Source organism: Carcharhinus amblyrhynchos, chromosome 18 (assembly GCF_965287045.1).
Source record: "Carcharhinus amblyrhynchos chromosome 18, sCarAmb.v2.hapA, whole genome shotgun sequence".
NCBI classification, from domain to species: domain Eukaryota; kingdom Metazoa; phylum Chordata; class Chondrichthyes; order Carcharhiniformes; family Carcharhinidae; genus Carcharhinus; species Carcharhinus amblyrhynchos.
Genome location: NC_137341.1, coordinates 44,723,984 through 44,740,999, shown reverse-complemented (window position 1 = coordinate 44,740,999; position 17,016 = coordinate 44,723,984). Strand labels below are relative to the sequence as shown.

Here is a 17,016-nt window from a genome sequence, read left to right as displayed (position 1 = left end):
TCTTGTTAAAAAAATAAATCACCTTGCTGTAGGAAGAAATTTTTACTGAGATTTTTCATCAACTTCACATGAATTCCCCCACCCCATTCCTGATGTAGAATAATTAATGTTCCAGGTGCAGTCTAAAAAAAATGTTAGGTAGCAAAATGGCTCATGTCTCTGTGGTTTCATGATTAACCTTCTTCACAATATATGAGTCTCGGGATTGGAGAAAGATTCCGCTTCTGAATTACTTTCTGAACGGGAAGTCAATGTGGATTCTTCCTCGACAGGGTCCGGAGTCGAGGAGGTGTAGGGTTTTCCCTCCAGTTCTTCTTCGATCGAGGCCATGTACGTTTTAAGCAAAATGTTCTCTTTGAGGAGCTTCTCGGACACCGCGGTAATCTCGCCCAGTTTCTCCGCCGTTTCGGCCAGCTCTGCATTTCTCTGGCTGTACAGGTTTTGCAGTCTCTCGTTGTGGTGCCGGAGCTTTTCGTTTTTTGCCTCGAGAGCCTGGTTTTGGAGCTTCAGCCAGTGCTCCTCCCGCCTGGTCGCCGAGAGCTGCAGAGCCAGTTGCTTCTCCACCTGATGCAGCGCCTGCATCTCTGCGCGCAGCCTCTTGAGCTCGGTCTCCAGCTGGCTGATTCGGTCTTTCTGCAACGCTGCTGCTCTTTGGATACAGTCCGGATTACACGACTGGAAAGAATCTTGATGAACTGACTGGGGCGAATGCAGCAGAATGAACCTCACTAGGTTAGGGACAGTAAACGGCAGATCCTCAGGGTACTTCACACTCAGATCTTTCCTGAAAGAAAAGAGAAATAAATTTGCAGTAGAAATACCCTGATAGGGTAAAAACCTGAACATTTCCAGATTATCAATCTCTTTACTTTGAGCATTCTATTTTTGATCTACCAATAAAAAAGGAAATTTTGATTTTACTCTTGTCAATAGTGGAACTTTCCAGCTGTTCATGCTGGTGAGATTTTCCAGTCACGCCAACACAGTTTAAAGTTTATTTATTAGTGTCACAAATAGGATCATATTAACACTGCAATGAATCTCTCCCTCTATGTCAACAAAATGAAGGAGATTGTCACTGACTTTAGGAAGCATAGTAGAGAACATGCTCCTGTCTACATCAAGGAGGACAAAGTAGAAATGGTTGAAAGCTTCAAGTTTTTAGATGTCCAGATCACCAACAACCTGTTCTTGTTTCTCCTCTTCCTCCCCCTGCCCTGCCGCCCCCACCTCCTCCTTTCTCATGCCGACACTTTAGTTAAGTCCACAAACGCCTCTACTTTCTCAGAAGACTAAGCTACGGCTCTCATCAACTTTTACAGATGCACCACGGAAAGCATTCTTTCTGGTTGTATCACAGTTTGGTATGGCTCCTGCTCTGACCAAGACCGCAAGAAACTACAAAAGGTCATGAATGTAGCCCAATCCAAGACACAAACCAGCCTCCCATCCATTGACTCTGTCTACACTTTCCACTGCCTTGGCAAAGCAGCCAGCATAATTAAGGACCCCATGCACCCCAGACATACCCTCTTCACCTTCTTCTGTTGGGAAAAAAAGATACAAAAGTCTGAGGTCACATACCAGGTGACTCAACAGCAGCTTCTTCCCTGCTACCCTCAAACTTTTAAAGAGACCTACCTTACATTAAGTTCATCATCTTCTACACCCTAGCTACGACCGTAACACTACATTCTGCACTCTTTCCTTCTCTATGAACAGTATACTTTCTCTGTGTAGCACACAAGAAACAATACTTTGCACTGTATGTTAATACACGACAATAATAAATCAAATCAAAAGGTTACTGTGAAAATCCCCTAGTTGCCACATCCGGCACCTGTTCGGGTACACCGAGGGAGAATTTAGCATGGCCAATACATCCTAAGCAGCACATCTTTCGGACTGTGGGAGGAAACCGGAGCACCCAGAGGAAACCCAAGCAGACACAGGGAGAAGATGCAAGCTCCACACAGATGATGAGCCGAGCCGGGAATCGAACCTGGATCCCTGGCAGCAGTGCCACCATGCTGTCCAACGTACGTCCCCACTGTGGCAGCGAGGGGTGCATTCAACAGGAAACCCCACTGACGATGGCAGGAGTGAGAGATACGGGCTGCTTCTGCGAAACACAAGGTGGGTTGCTTGGGAAATCCCGCCCTGTATTTTTCACTATTCCTCTATGTTATAAGATGTTAATATAAAAAAACCCAGTTGTGATGGAGACATGCCTTCAATAAGATGGAAATCAATGCAGCGTCACAAGGTATTTATCCTATATAATGTTCCAGAGCTGGGTAGATTAAGGAATTATTAATTCTTGAAATTCATAAAACTATTCTCAATTGATTGGGTTTGAAACAAGTTTTTGCCCTCCTGAAAGCATAATTTGGTTTGTTTAGCAACATAATTCCACAGATAGCCACAGTCCTTTGGCACATTACCAGTGGGAATTGTTTAACAATACATGCTAGCAGGCTATTTGATGGAAAGGTGGTAGGAATGGAGGGTCTTAATGACATTACTGTTACTAGAGAGGTGGTGCTCGACAGACTGGAGGGGCTGATTGTGGACAAGTCCCCAGGACCGGATGGAATGCATCCGAGGGTTCTGAAAGAAATGGCGGAGGTGATAGTGGATGCCTTGGTGGTTATTTTCCAGACGTCGCTGGATTCCGGGGAAGTGCCGGAAGATTGGAAAACGGCTAATGTTACGCCGTTGTTTAAGAAGGGTGCCAGGCAAAAGGCAGGGAATTATAGGCCGGTTAGTTTAACGTCTGTGGTAGGTAAAATGTTAGAATCCGTCATTAAGGAGGAAATTGCGAGGCATCTTGAAGGGAATTGCTTGATAGGGCGGACGCAACACGGTTTCATTAAAGGGAAGTCGTGTCTGACAAATTTACTGGAGTTCTATGAGGATGTGTCTAGGGCAGTGGATAGAGGAGAGCCGGTGGATGTGGTCTTTCTGGATTTTCAGAAGGCGTTTGACAAGGTACCTCACAAGAGGTTATTGCAGAAGGTCAGGGGACATGGAGTTGGGGGTAGGGTGTTAGCGTGGATAGAGGATTGGTTGTCAAATAGGAGGCAGAGAGTGGGGGTCAATGGGTGCTATTCGGATTGGCGGTTGGTGACTAGTGGGGTACCCCAGGGGTCGGTGCTGGGGCCTCAGCTATTTACCATTTATATAGATGATCTGGAGGAGGGAACCGAGTGCAGGGTGTCGAAATTTGCTGATGACACCAAGATTGGGGGAAAGGCAAATTGTGCGGAGGGTGTGGAGAGTCTGCAGAAGGATCTAGATAGGCTGGGCGAATGGGCCAGGAAATGGCAAATGGAATTTAATGTTGGCAAGTGTGAGGTGGTCCACTTTGGTAGGAAGAATGGTAGGAAGGACTATTACTTACGTGGCGAAAAACTGCAGCAGGCGACGGTGCAGAGGGACCTCGGGGTCCTTGTGCATGAGTCGCAAAAACCCAGCTTGCAGGTGCAGCAGGTGGTCAGGAAGGCGAATGGGATGCTGGCCTTCATAGCGAGGGGGATTGAATATAAAAGTAGGGAGGTCTTGCTGCAGCTGTATAGGGCATTGGTGAGGCCGCAGCTGGAGTACTGTGTGCAGTTTTGGGCGCCGCACCTGCGCAAGGATATTTTGGCCCTGGAGGGAGTGCAGAGGAGGTTTACTAGGCTGATACCGGAGTTGAGGGGATTGAGCTATGAGGAGAGGCTGAATAAACTAGGCTTGTACTCGTTAGAGTTTAGAAGAATGAGGGGAGATCTCATTGAGACGTATAAGATGATGAATGGGATGGATAGGATAGAGGTGGAGAGACTCTTCCCGCTCAAAAAAGACAGTAGGACTAGGGGGCACAGCCTCAAGATAAAGGGGAGGCGGTTTAGAACGGAGTTGAGGAGGAACTTCTTCACTCAAAGGGTGGTGAATCTCTGGAATTCTCTGCCCGTTGAAGTGGTGGAGGCTGCCTCGCTAAATATTTTTAAGAAGCGGGTTGATGGGTTCTTGATAAGAGAGGGGATTAAGGGTTATGGGGAGAGGGCGGGAAAGTGGAACTGAGCCACAACAGATCAGCCATGATCTTATTGAATGGCGGGGCAGGCTCGAAGGGCTAGATGGCCTACTCCTGCTCCTATTTCTTATGTTCTTATGTTCTTATAGTCAACCATCACAACTCTCTACACCCTAGCTGTGACTGTAACACTACATTCTGCACCCTCTCCTTTCCTTCTCTATGAATGGTACGTTTTGTCTATACAGTGTCCAAGAAACAATATTTTTCACTATATACTAATACATGTGACAGTAATAAATCAAATCAAAACACCCAGACATATTTTTCAGCGCAGTTTATGAAATACAAATTAGATACAAATTTGCTTGACTTTCGTTCTTAGTGCAAGAGCCACTTTTACCATCTTTAAAAGCACCCAGAGCTCAGCTTGGAATCCAATTTTGGGACTTCTCATCTATAGTTTGCAGAGCAAACCTGTAGAAGCCAGAGGATGGGACAAACTCATCCCTTGGTCTATTATTTCAATTAATTTCAAGTGAGCCTGAAATAGCTGGTTTGGGATAGAGTTGGACAATTATAGAATTGAAGTACTTCATTCTCTCACAGATTACCAAAGGAAACACTGTTTTCTGCAATTGTTCAACCATACTAACTGTAAAACAAGTGATCTCACAGCTGCTTCCTCATTCAAGTCCCATGATGTCAGTGCTTAAAGTCCTATTTAAATTGTCATCAAAACTGCCACTTTAAAGGAATTGAAACTGGTAAATAAAGTTCACGTGGCATGCATCAGTGGCAAGATCAGCATTTATTACCCAGCGCTAACTGCCCTTGAGAAGCTGTTGGTGAACTGCCACAAAGTGCTCCCGCAGTGCTAATGGGCAGGAAGTGTTTCGACCCAGCAACGGACCCAAGTCAGGATGGTGTGAAATTTGGAGGGGAGCATGCCAGTGGCAGCATTCGAATGCACCTGCTGTCCTGGTCCTTCTTGGTAGCACAGGTTTCAGGTTTGGAAGGTACTACACTGCTCACTCTGTCAAGATTGGTCCCCCAGTTTGATGGTAATAATAAAGTTAGGAAGATGTCAGGCTATGAGATTACGGTGAAATGCAATCCTACTGCCGCTCATGGGTGTCCAGTTTTAAGCTGCTGAATTTGTTCTGAATTAATCCTATTTTTCTCCACTTTCGAGCAGCCCCTTCTTCCCAAGTTTGGAGACCAATTGAAAAATTAACACAGGTTAACCTGTTTATCAATGTAAAACTCTGAGCTCAAAGTTAAAGAAACAATTTACTTGCCAGCTTAAGCCTTTTTTTAAAAGACCCACTAAAATTGAAAAGCAAATTCTTTCTTTACACCTTCCATCCCATTATTTTCATCTTCAGATCAGCATCCATTTCAATAAGACCGTAGGGCATAGGAGGACCATAAGACAGTCCAAAGGTGTGCGGGTTAGGTTGACTGGCCATGTGAAATTGATCCTACTTCTGTTGGGATTAGTGAGTTAAAGGTGTGGGGTTACGGGAATAGGGTCTGGGTGGGATTGTGATCGGTACAGACTCGATGGGCTGAATAACCTCCTTCTGCACCGTAGGGATTCCATGATCGACTGCATATCGTGGGACCAGGGCCATCTGACACATACTCTGCAAAAACAGAGAGCTCATACAGCCAATTTGTGCTGCCTCAGTGCAAGTCAGGAAATGCATGGTTTACGTATGTGCTTTCAATGCACAGTGAGCTCAAGCTGCTGGCATTTCCAAGTTCAGCTCATTTACATGAGTGGTGAGAATGTTGGGGGAGCGGAAGAGAGGCATCACTGTTCCAATTACAAGGTGGGGCCTTTGAACAGGAAAGAAATGGCAAAGCAGAGAGAGAAAGAGGGCCTGTCTCAGCTGAATTTCAGAGCTAGTTTCCTCCCCACTCATTCACACATTGAAAGCATGTATTAAACAGTGAACTCAGAGCAATACTGAGAGCCAGTGCTTCATGCTGCAAACTGTAACCTGAAAACACAGATCAGTCTTTTTCCTGCCCGTTTCTCCAGACAGGGGAATCTATTTGCTGCTGTTACATCAGTTGCACATTTCGACAAGGGAATATGAATGGCAAATACAATTTAAATGTATTTAATCAACACTCCTTCATACAAGTCATTAATAATCTGTTCAGAACACAAGTTTGTATACTGAATTGAGTACAATTTGGAAATAGCAAGCATAAATCAAATTCTGAATTCTGACCTTCTTTCCCAACTTTCTCCCCTCCTTGTCTGAAAGCATCCACCAGATGGTAGCTACCCTTCTGGTGTACCGCCCTTTTATCTACTTACAGGTTTCGACTGGATTGTTGGCATCCGAAGTAGAAGAATGTTAACTATAACATGGGGGTTGCATAGTGGTAGCGCTGTTACCTCACAGAGCCAGGGATCCTGGGCTTGATTCCTGGCTTGGCTTGCTGTCTGTGTGGAGTATGCATGTTCTCCCTGTGTCTGCGTGGATTTCCTCCAGGTGCTCCGGCTTCCTCCCACAGTCCAAAAAATGTGCAGGTTACATGGATTGGCTGTGCTATCCACAGGGGGATTAGTAGGATAAATAGTGGGGTTATGGGGATAGGACCTGGGCGGGATTGTGGTGCAGACTCGAACGGGACGAACAGCCCCCTTCTGCACTGTAGAGATTCTATAATTCTATGAACGGCAATAAGGCGCAAGCATAAATGAACTGGTAAGGAGTCAAACCAGGGACACAGTTTGGATTAATTCATTGTTAATACAGTTTAACTCCACCCTCATCTGTGACCCTTAGTTGGGTGACATGGTAGCACAGTGATTAGCGCTGCTGCTCCATAGCGCTAGGGACCCACGTTCAATTCCTGATTTGGGTCACTGTCAATGTGGAGTTTGCATGTTCTCCCCATGTCTGCATGGGTTTCCTCCCACAGTTTGAAAGATGTGCTGGTTAGGTACATTGACCCAAACAGGCACTGGAGCGTGGCGACTAGGAGAATTTCACAGTAACTTCATTGCAATGTTAATGCAAGCCTACTTGTGACTAATAAATAAATTGTGTTTTACTTTTAAACCTTTGCTCCTTCTATCTGGGTTGTTCCTGAAGCTACGCAGATGCACAACAACAGGCGGGATATAGAGAGCATTGTGGTCTCACCTAAGGCATAGTCATCCCAATGCTCAGTTTGAATACAAAATTCACTTCATCATTTGCCAATGTGGCTCATGAAAAGAATCCTTCACCGTCTGCTGATTTAAAATCCTGGAACTCCCTCCCTAACAGCACTGTGGGTGTACCTACACCACATGGTCTGCAGCGGGTTCAAGAAAATAGCTCACCACCACTTTCTCGAAGGTGAACTGGGGATTGCAATAAAAGCTAACCTTGCCAGCAACACCCAAATCCCACAAACAAACAATAAAAGAAAATCTAGGCACTCAACTTTTGACTATAAAGGGTTAACAACAAGAAACACACATGACCGAGTGTGTTCTAGAAGGAGGGAAAGCTCCACCCCACGTGTTGAGGTCCAAATGTATAAATACTTGCTGTAAATGAAGAGTAATGCTTTAGAGAAACTAAAGACTCAAGCGGCATACTTTGGGAGAATGGCCAATCCCTTCAAGCCCCATCTGGAGCCTGAACACGCAGCAAAACAATAACCAACTCAGAAACGATTTCTTCTAATTCTGTCTCAGGACACAACACTGCAGAAACTGTATACAAGTAATTAATGCCATTTCCCAAAAAGATACTCTTCAAAGAAAATACACCCCTCCAAAGATAAATAGGGTTCATGGAAAACGTACTTTTAAAAAGGAACAAAACTGCCAATTTATTTTCCACTAACTTTCCCCATTAGCAATACATCATTCATGTTTGTGTATACTTCCTGGTGACTATTAAGTTTTGGCCAGATACACTAACTGATCTATGTCAGTGTTTATGTTTCACATGAACTTACGCCCAGCCTACTTCATAGAACAATCATAGAATCCCTACAATGCAGAATGAGGCCATTCAGCCCATCGAGTTTACACCTACAACAATCCCACCCAGATCCTATCCCCGTAACCCCACATATTTACCCCGCTAATCCCTCTAACCTATGCATCCCAGGGCACCAAGGGGCAATTCAGCCTGGCCAATCCACCTAACCTGCACATCTCTGCGGGAGGAAACCTGAGCACCCGGACACACAGGGAGAAGGTGCTGACTCCACACAGACAGTAACCCAAGCTGGGATTCGAACAACGCTAACACTGTGCCACCATGTCACCCCATCTAACCTTAGCTGCATATTCTTCTAATTCTTTTGCCCTCAAGGGTTTATCTCTTTTTCCTTCAAAACGCACCCAATGTATTCATTAGTAAGTACCACATTCTAACTACTTTGAATAAAGAAGTTTCTCCTGAAATCTGCCTGGATTTATTAGCAATTATTCTATTTTTTATGATCCCTGGTTTTCATCTCTCCCACAACTGGAAATAAGTTTCATGCATCCATCATATCAAACTCTTCCATAATTTTAAACACCTCTATTAGGTTCAGTTGCTCCCATGGTAACCTCCCAATTCTGACATCAGCTTTACAAGAACCTTCTTCTACATTTCTCCTGTGTCTCGGTGTCAAAATGGAGACCAGAATCATAAAATGTTTACAGCAGAGGGAAGCTGCCATTCGGCCCATTATGCCTGTGCTGGTTTTCTGCAAGTGCAGCTCACCCTCTTTAACCCCGCAAACCTTTCTTCCGGTAATGATCCAATTCCCTTTTGAAAGCTACGACTGAATCTGACTCCATTATGTTCTCAAGCAGTGCATTCGAGATCCTAACCACTTGCTACATAAAAAGTCTTGCCTCAAGTCACTTTTGCTAATTTCCTTCAACTTATACCCTCTGATTCTCAATTCTTCTGCCAACATGGGTGGCAAAGTGGTTAGCACTATTGCCACACAGCGACCGGATCCGAGTTTGATTCCCGGCTTGGGTCACTGTCTGTGCAGAGTCTGCACGTTCTCCCCACATCTGCGTGGGTTTCCTCCCACAGTCCTAAAGACATGCTGGTTAGGTGCATTGGCCATGCTAAATTCTCCCTCAGTGTACCCAAACAGGCGCCAAAGTGTGGCAACTAGGGGATTTAGTGTTAGTGTAAGTCTACTTGTGACACTAGTAAATAAATTTAAAAGGGACAGTTTTGCCCTATTTAGTCTATCCAGGCTGCTCCTAAATTTGAACACCGTTATCACTCTCCTCTTAATCCTCTCCTCCAAGAAGGACAGCCTGGCCTCTCCAATCTATTCACATTACCGTGGCTCCAGAATTCTGGAACCATTCTTATGAATTTTTCTGCACCCTCTTTAATGCTTTCACCAATCTTTCCAAAACATGTGCACAGAATTGGTCACAACACTCCAGTTCAGCCCAAAGCGGTGCGTTATGGGGTTTATCATAACTTCCTATTGGTAAAGCCCAGCATCCCATATATTTTACTAATCACTTTCTCAATCTGCCCTGCCACCATTAATGACTCCTACACAAATATCCCCGAAACCTCTCCGCCTGCACATCGCTTTAGAATCGTACCTTTTATTTCATATTGCTCCTCTTTGCTCTTCCTATCAGAAATGTATCACTGACCACCTCCCTGCTTTAAAGTTTATCTGCTGCTTGTCTACCCGTTCAAATAGCCTGCACACATCTCCTCTTGACATTTATCAATAGCCTCCTCATAGCTCACAACACTTCCATGTTTTGCATCGTCCGCAAATTTTAAAACTGTGTCCTGTACACCCATGTCTACATCAATAGTATATCTCAGGAAAAGCTGCAGCCCCATCGCTAATCCCTGGGGAACTGGACTGTATACCTTCCTCCAGTTTGGAAAACAGCCCTTCACCACTAATGTGGAGCTCTGACAAAGGGTCATTAATTATTAAGGACCCCCCATACCCCAGACATCTCCCTTCCACCTTCTTCCGTTAGGTAAAAGATACAAAAGTCTGAGGTCACATACCAATCAACTCAAGAACAGCTTCTTCCCTGCTGCCATCAGGCTTCTGAATGAACCTACCTTGCATTAAGTTGTTCTTCCTCTACACCCTAGCCGTGACTATAAGACCACATTCTGCACTCTCTCCTTTCCTTCCCTATGAATGGTATGCTTTGTCTGTAAAGTGTGCGAGAAACAACAGTTTTCACTGTACACCAATACATGTGACAATAATAAATCAAATCAAATCATCCTGACTCGAAATGTTGGCTCTATTCACCCTCCATAGCTGCTGTCAGACCTGCTAAGATTTTTGCTTTCCTTTCACCACTAATGTCTCCTGTCCCTCATCCAATTTTCACATCCAGAATTGTACACATTACTTGTAAATGACCTTGAAGGAAGATTCTAAAGAACTTGAACACAAATTTCCTGATTTTCAATTCTAGAAATGGATCCCAGGGGCTGAGTTTGCATTTCACAGCCAATTTAACTTGTGCACTGCTGTTAATGATGTACAAATGTGTAGTCGTAGCATTTTCTTCTCTCCTCCACTTCACTTAGTTTCCAAGTTACAGAGAGTCCTACTGAAATTTTGTTAAAATAAATGAAATATGGACAATCCTCAAGAAAATACTTCACCGCAGCGTATTTGGTCGATTACATTATTAATCCCCCTGCCCCTTCGTTGCTGCAATCAAAATAGCATGGATGGACTCAGTGTGGAATATCCGTGATGCTGAGGATACCATGGATAGCACGTTTGGCGAGATGGTTACACCACAAGCAATGGCTGCACAGATGGAAAAGTGTTGGGTGACCACCAGGAAGAATAGCAGGCATAAGCAGGTAGTGCAGAGGTCCCCTGTGGTCATTCCCCTCTCAAACAGACATACCATGTTGGAAACCGTGTTTGGGAGGGGAAGGAGGGGTGGAATAGTCTCTTGGGGTGGGGGGGGGGGGAAGCAGCAATAGCCAAGTTTGTGAAATCCCAGTTGACTCTGCTGCTTAGTTGGGGAGGAAAAAGACTGGCAGAACTTTTGTGGTAAGGGACTTCATTGTAAGGGGAGTCAACAGGCCCTTCTGCGGCCGCGAGCAAGACTGCCAAATGGTATGTTGTCTCTCTGGTGCCAGAGTCAAATGTCTCAGAGTGGCTGCAGCCAGAGGTAATGGTACACATCAGTACCAACGGCATGGGTTGAAAACTGGTTGAGGTTAGGGTTAGGGAATTTAAGGAGTTAGGTAGTAGATTGAAAGGCAGGAATTCTAAGGGTGTAATCTCTGGATTACTTTCGGTGCTACGCACCACTGAGTACAGGAATAGGAAGACAGGTGAGATGAATGTGTGGATGGTATACGTAATAGGAAGAGCTTTAGATTTTGGGATCGTTGGGACAGTTTCTGGGATAGGTGGGACCTGTACAGGCTGGTGGATTGCACTTCACCTAACCAGAACGGGTTCAATTGCTGGGAAGTTTGCTGGTGCCCTTGTAGAGGTTTTAAACTAATTTGACAGAGGGATGGGACGGAGTCAATATACAGTTGGGAATGTGAGGTTCAGTCAAATATAGAAGTAAAACCAGGTCAGTCCAGCAGGCAGGGAAAACATGGGTATGATAAGCCACATGGGAGGATTGGAAGGCTGGATTGCACTTATTTAAATACAAGGAGCCTGCGCTGTAAGATAGATGAACTTAGAGCATTGATCAGCATGTGGCAATATGTTGCAATCCCTGAGACACAGGGAAAGAAGAACTGGCAATGCAACATTGCAGGATATAGAAGCTTCAGGCATGATGGGGAGGTGTAAGAGGGGAGGGGGCATTGCATTATTGTAAGAAGAGACCATAACTATGATAACAGAGGATGCCTTAGAATGAGGCCATGTGGGGGAATCTTACAAATTTAAAAAAAAATACAACCATTTTGCTGGGACTATACTACAGGCCTCCCAACAGTCAGAAGGAGATAGAGGAGCAGATACGTAGGCAAATCACAGGGAAGAAATGGGGTTATAGTTGAAATCCCCTACTACTTTGCCAATATTAACTGAAATCACCTTCATATCAAAGTATTAGAAGTGGTAGAACTTTCAAAGTGCATCCAAGAGAGTTTTTTGTGCCTGTACATAGATAATCCTATTAAGGATGGGTAAGTGCTACACCTAATCCAAGGAAATGAAGTCGGGCAAGTGGCCAAAGTGTCAGTGGACAAGCATTTTGGGGATAGTGACCATAACTGGATAGGTTGGGTTTGTTTTCCCTGGAGCAGAGGAGACTGAGGTGGGACCTGATAAAGGTATACAAACTATAGATAAGGTAGATCATAAGAATTAATTCCCCAAGGCAGAGGTGTCTAAGACCAGAGGGCATAGGTTTAAAATGAGGAGTAATTGATTGAGAGGGGATCTGAGGAACTGTTTTCCACCCAGAGAGTGGTGGAAATATGGAATGCGATGCCGAGGAGGGTGGTGGAGGCAGGTACACTCACAATGATTAAGAAGCATCTGGATGAGCACTTAAAAATCGCCAAGGCATAGTGGGTTGCCAGTGCTGGTAAGTGGGATTAGTATAGATTGATATTTGATGGTTGGCACAGACATGGTGGGTTGAAGGGCCTGTTTTTGTTCTGTATGACCCTATGACTCATGCCTAATAATGAAAAAGGAAAGAGATCCATTATCATAGAATCCCTCCAGAGCAGAAAGAAGCCATCAGGTCTGCACCAACTCTCTGATGCAGCAATTTAACCAGGCCCACCCCACTGTCCTATCACTGTAACCCCACATACTTGCCCCACTAATCCCCCTAACCTACACATCTTTGGACACTAAGGGGCAATTTAGCATGGCCAATCCATCTAACCTACACATCTTTGGACTGTGGAAGGAAACCCACGCAGACATGGGGAGAACATACAATCTCCCTACAAGCAGTTACTCAAGCCTGGAATCAAATCCAGGTCCCGGGCACTAATGAGGCATCAGTGCTAACCATGTCTAATTATATCTCACTGTAGCGTGAATTAGTGACAAAACAGTTGCTATATTATTACACTGGAAGGTGACAAGCAGAGGCTAGAGGAACACTTTTCTCTCACATGAGGAAGTGGTGTACCAGTTGCCTCAGACTGATCTTCAGTAACATACTGACTGGGTTCCAAAAAGATAGCGAAAACCCATTCACAAAATACAACATACATGAGACACTGGCCGTGAGTCACTCAAACCAGGACTAAGTGCCCACAGTAAAGGGAAAACAGAAGGGTTTCCCGCAGCATCCGTCAGGTGGAACTCACCCACCGAAAGATAAAAATGAGCCCATCCCAGGGAACCCACAGGCCAACCCTGAGGTTTAGACACTGGGGCCAGCCCTGATGTTCAAAGATTAGGGCACCATTTTTAAAGGATAGTCTGATCTTCACGTTTGGAAACAGCACCCCACCCCCCCACCCCGCAAACACACACACACACAGGTCAATACCGGAAGCAATGCCCGGCCAGTGGATTTCCCACTGGAGAACCATGGCATAGTTGTATCCCTACAGTACAGAACAAAGCCATTCGGCCCATCGAGCCTGCACCGACAACAATTCCACCCAGGCTCCCTTCCCACAACCCTATGTATTTACCCTAGCTAGTCCCCCTGACACCAACGGGCAATTTAGCACGGCCAATCCACCTAACATCTTTGCTATTCGCGCCAGTGACAAAATGCTGGTTGGAGTTCAGATAATTTCCAACACAGAAAGAACAATCAACTGTGCTGTTGTTCCATATCCTTTCATGGCTAGTTTTAAAGGGTCATTGGGAACAAGTTACCTGTCATTGGCTTGGTCAGATTCAATGCACTACATTTAAAGGAGAAAAGTGATATAATTATAGTGTGCTATACTCTCTTACACCTGCGTTTTCTTTTAAATATTTTTGCTGGAAATCTTCCACATAGATGTAACTATACAGTTCTGTATTTTTTGGAGGTGGGAGAAAATAAGTCAGCAATTTTCAACCAACATTGTACTCGCTGACTGTGCAGAGTGACAAACAGTTGCACAAAGTTACAAATAGCACATGACACTTGCAGTTTGAAAAGTGGCTATGACAAACTTAGTGACTGAAAAAAACCTTCATGCTGAGTTTGCATGTACAGCCCAATTGTTAATTCTGTTTACTGCGCTGCACACTTGTTTAGTGAATAGTCAAAAGGCCAAAATGTTGCCTCATCGGCCTTGTGAAATACACCGTTTGGGAGACCAAATCATGAATTAATTCATCGTAACGCCATAAGTACTAAAGTTGACAGTTTAGGGCGGCACAGTAGTTAGCACTGTAGCCTCATGGCGCCAGGGACCCAAGTTCCATTCCAACTTTGGGTCACTGTCCGTGTGGAGTTTGCACGTTCACCCCGTGTCTGTGCAGGTTTCCTCCGAACGCTCTGGTTTCCTCCCAAATGCAAAGATGGGCCGGTTAGCTTGATTGGCCATGCTAAATTGCCTCTTAGTGTCAGGGGGATGAGCAGAGTAAATATGTTGTTTACGGGGACAGGGCCTGGGTGAGATTGTCAGTGCAGGCTCAGTGGGCCGAATCGCCTCCTCCTGCACTGTAGGGATTTCTATGATTCTAGGAATAATTCTAGCTCCTGATTGGTTTTCTGAAGTTGAAACAATATAATAACTACATCACATCACCAATAATAATTGCTCATCAAAAGTAGTTGATTGACTTAGAAGCCCTTTGGAATATCCGGAAATTGTGAAACTAATGTACAAATGTGAGTTCTTACGTTGACACATTAATTTGGAAGGGGGAGAGCCACTGCAAGATACTGCAAACCACAGAGCAGTTCAAATAAATTACAATTGACGTGCTTTTGGTTTTTATGTTGGGTAACAAAACCTTATTTAAAAATAGGTGAGGAATCATCTACAAAAGCACAATTGGTTTTGAAACATTCACGTGACAAATGGTGTGAAGGAGCCAAATTAATAGCAGCGTAAAAACTCAAATGACTTGGTTGAAGTAGAAAACCTATCAAGCAACTAAAGTCAGTTTAACTGGCTACATTAACTCAACTACAAGGAACTACAAAAGGTTGTGAATGTAGTCCAATCCATCACACAAACCAGTCTCCCATCCACTGAGTCTGTCTACACTTCCCATTGCCTTGGCAAAGCAGCCAGCACAATTAAGGACCCGACGCAGCCCGGACATTCTCTCTTCCACATTCTTCCTTCAGGAAAAAGATGCAAAAGTCTGAGGTCACGTACCAACTGACTCAAGAACAGCTTCTTTCCTGCTGCTGTCAGACTTTTGGATGGACCTACCTCACATTAAGTTGATCTTTCTCTACACCCTGGCTATGACCGTAACACTACATTCTGCACCTTCTTTCCTTCAGTATGAACGGTATGCTTCATCAGTATAGTGTGCAAGAAACAATACTTTTCGCTGTATGTTAATACATGTGACAATAACAAATCAAATCAAATCCTCTTTGATTCAATGCTTCTTGTGGTTGCTGGCACTTACCATTGAAAAATAAATTTTTCGAGGCAAGGCAAAGACAAAGGCAAGACGGCATTGTTTTTCAGACCAATGAAACACAGTCTGGCAGTACAGAAGACTCGCTGGCCCCTGTTGCGAAACGAACCGTATTTATATTGAGTCAAGTGCCGTACTCCATGACATCAAAGACAAGGGGCAGGATTTTTCTGGTTGGGCCTATCCAGAGGCTGGAATTTCCCACCCAAGGTCAATGGACTCTTAAAACAGAATCTCTACAGTGCCAAAGAGGCCATTTGGCCCATTGAACCTGCTCTGACCTCTGACAGTATCTTACCTCTCCCCTGCCTTATCCCCGTAACCTTACACATTTACCACGGCCAATCCATCTAACCCGCACATCTTTAGATTGTGCAGGAAACTGGAGCACCCGGAGGAAGCCCACACAGACATGGGGAGAACATGCAAACTCCACACAGACAATCACCCAAGGCTGGAATTGGACCCAGGTCCCTGGCGCTGTGAGGCAGCAGTGCTAACTACCGCGCCACCATGCTGCCCTGCATGGCCTGTTAAATTGAAGTTGAAGATGATTTTATCAGTGTCACATTAACACTTACATTAACACTGCAATGAAGTTGTTGTGAACATCCCCAAGTCACCACTCTCCAGTGCCTGTTCAGGTACAGTGAGGGAGAATTTAGCATGGCCAATGCACCAAACCAGTACGTCTTTCGGACTGTGGAGGAAATCCATGCAGACACGGGAAGAACGTGCAAACTCCACACAGACAGCGACCCAAGCCGAGAATTGAACCCGGGACCCTGGCGCTGTGAGGCAGCAGTGCTAACCACTGTGCCACCGTGCCATCCTATTTTGTGTTCGCTGCAACGATTTCTACCGTGGGTGGGACCAGAAAGTTTACCCGGAGGTCTTTATGGAAACCAGTGTTTAAATGGCCAAACTAGCAGGGAGTTTTCATGAAGTACAATCAGCTCTGAAGGTTCATAAGTTGTTACAGGCGGGTAAGTAAGTTGAGCGCACAAAAACGTTAGCTATGATCTTATTGAATGGCGGAGCAGGTTCAAGGGGCCAGATGGCCTATTCCTGCTCCTAGTTCGTACGTTCTTGTAATTTGATATAGTTTGGCAATTGCAGTTGGACAAGCCATAGAAGTGGTAAACTCAAACTCCCAGACCATTACAACTGAGAGAATTTGTACATAAGATAAGCAACGAGCTTCAATAAAAATACATGCAACTTATCCAGACCTCACCTGTTACTGGGAAAAAACAGAACAGTTGGAAATCGGTCGACCATATACTCCCACGGAAGGTCATTTTTGGCAACATTGATTCTGAAAGCACAAAGGCAACTTAGTGAATGAACCACGAATCCTGTGGAAAGAGAACACTTAAAAAAAAGCAAATTAGGAACCATTTTCCTTCTGAACAAGTGCTAAATTGGCTGAAGAATTTAAATAACATTGATGA

The 17,016-nt window shown here is 44.7% G+C and overlaps 1 protein-coding gene across 2 annotated transcripts in view; it reads right to left on the bottom strand.

The window, feature by feature from the left end:
• Positions 1–27: 27 nt before the first annotated feature.
• The window catches only part of txndc11 (thioredoxin domain containing 11), an 87,964-nt gene continuing 70,975 nt past the window's right edge, over positions 28–17,016 (bottom strand). For both annotated transcript variants that reach the window (XM_080206936.1, XM_080206937.1), the window contains 2 exons: positions 16,800–16,880; positions 28–784 (listed from right to left, as the gene is read on the bottom strand). In XM_080206936.1, coding sequence (XP_080063062.1) covers positions 184–784; positions 16,800–16,880 — 682 coding nt within the window. In that variant the 3' untranslated portion in view covers positions 28–183. The remainder of the gene's footprint in view (positions 785–16,799; positions 16,881–17,016) is intronic.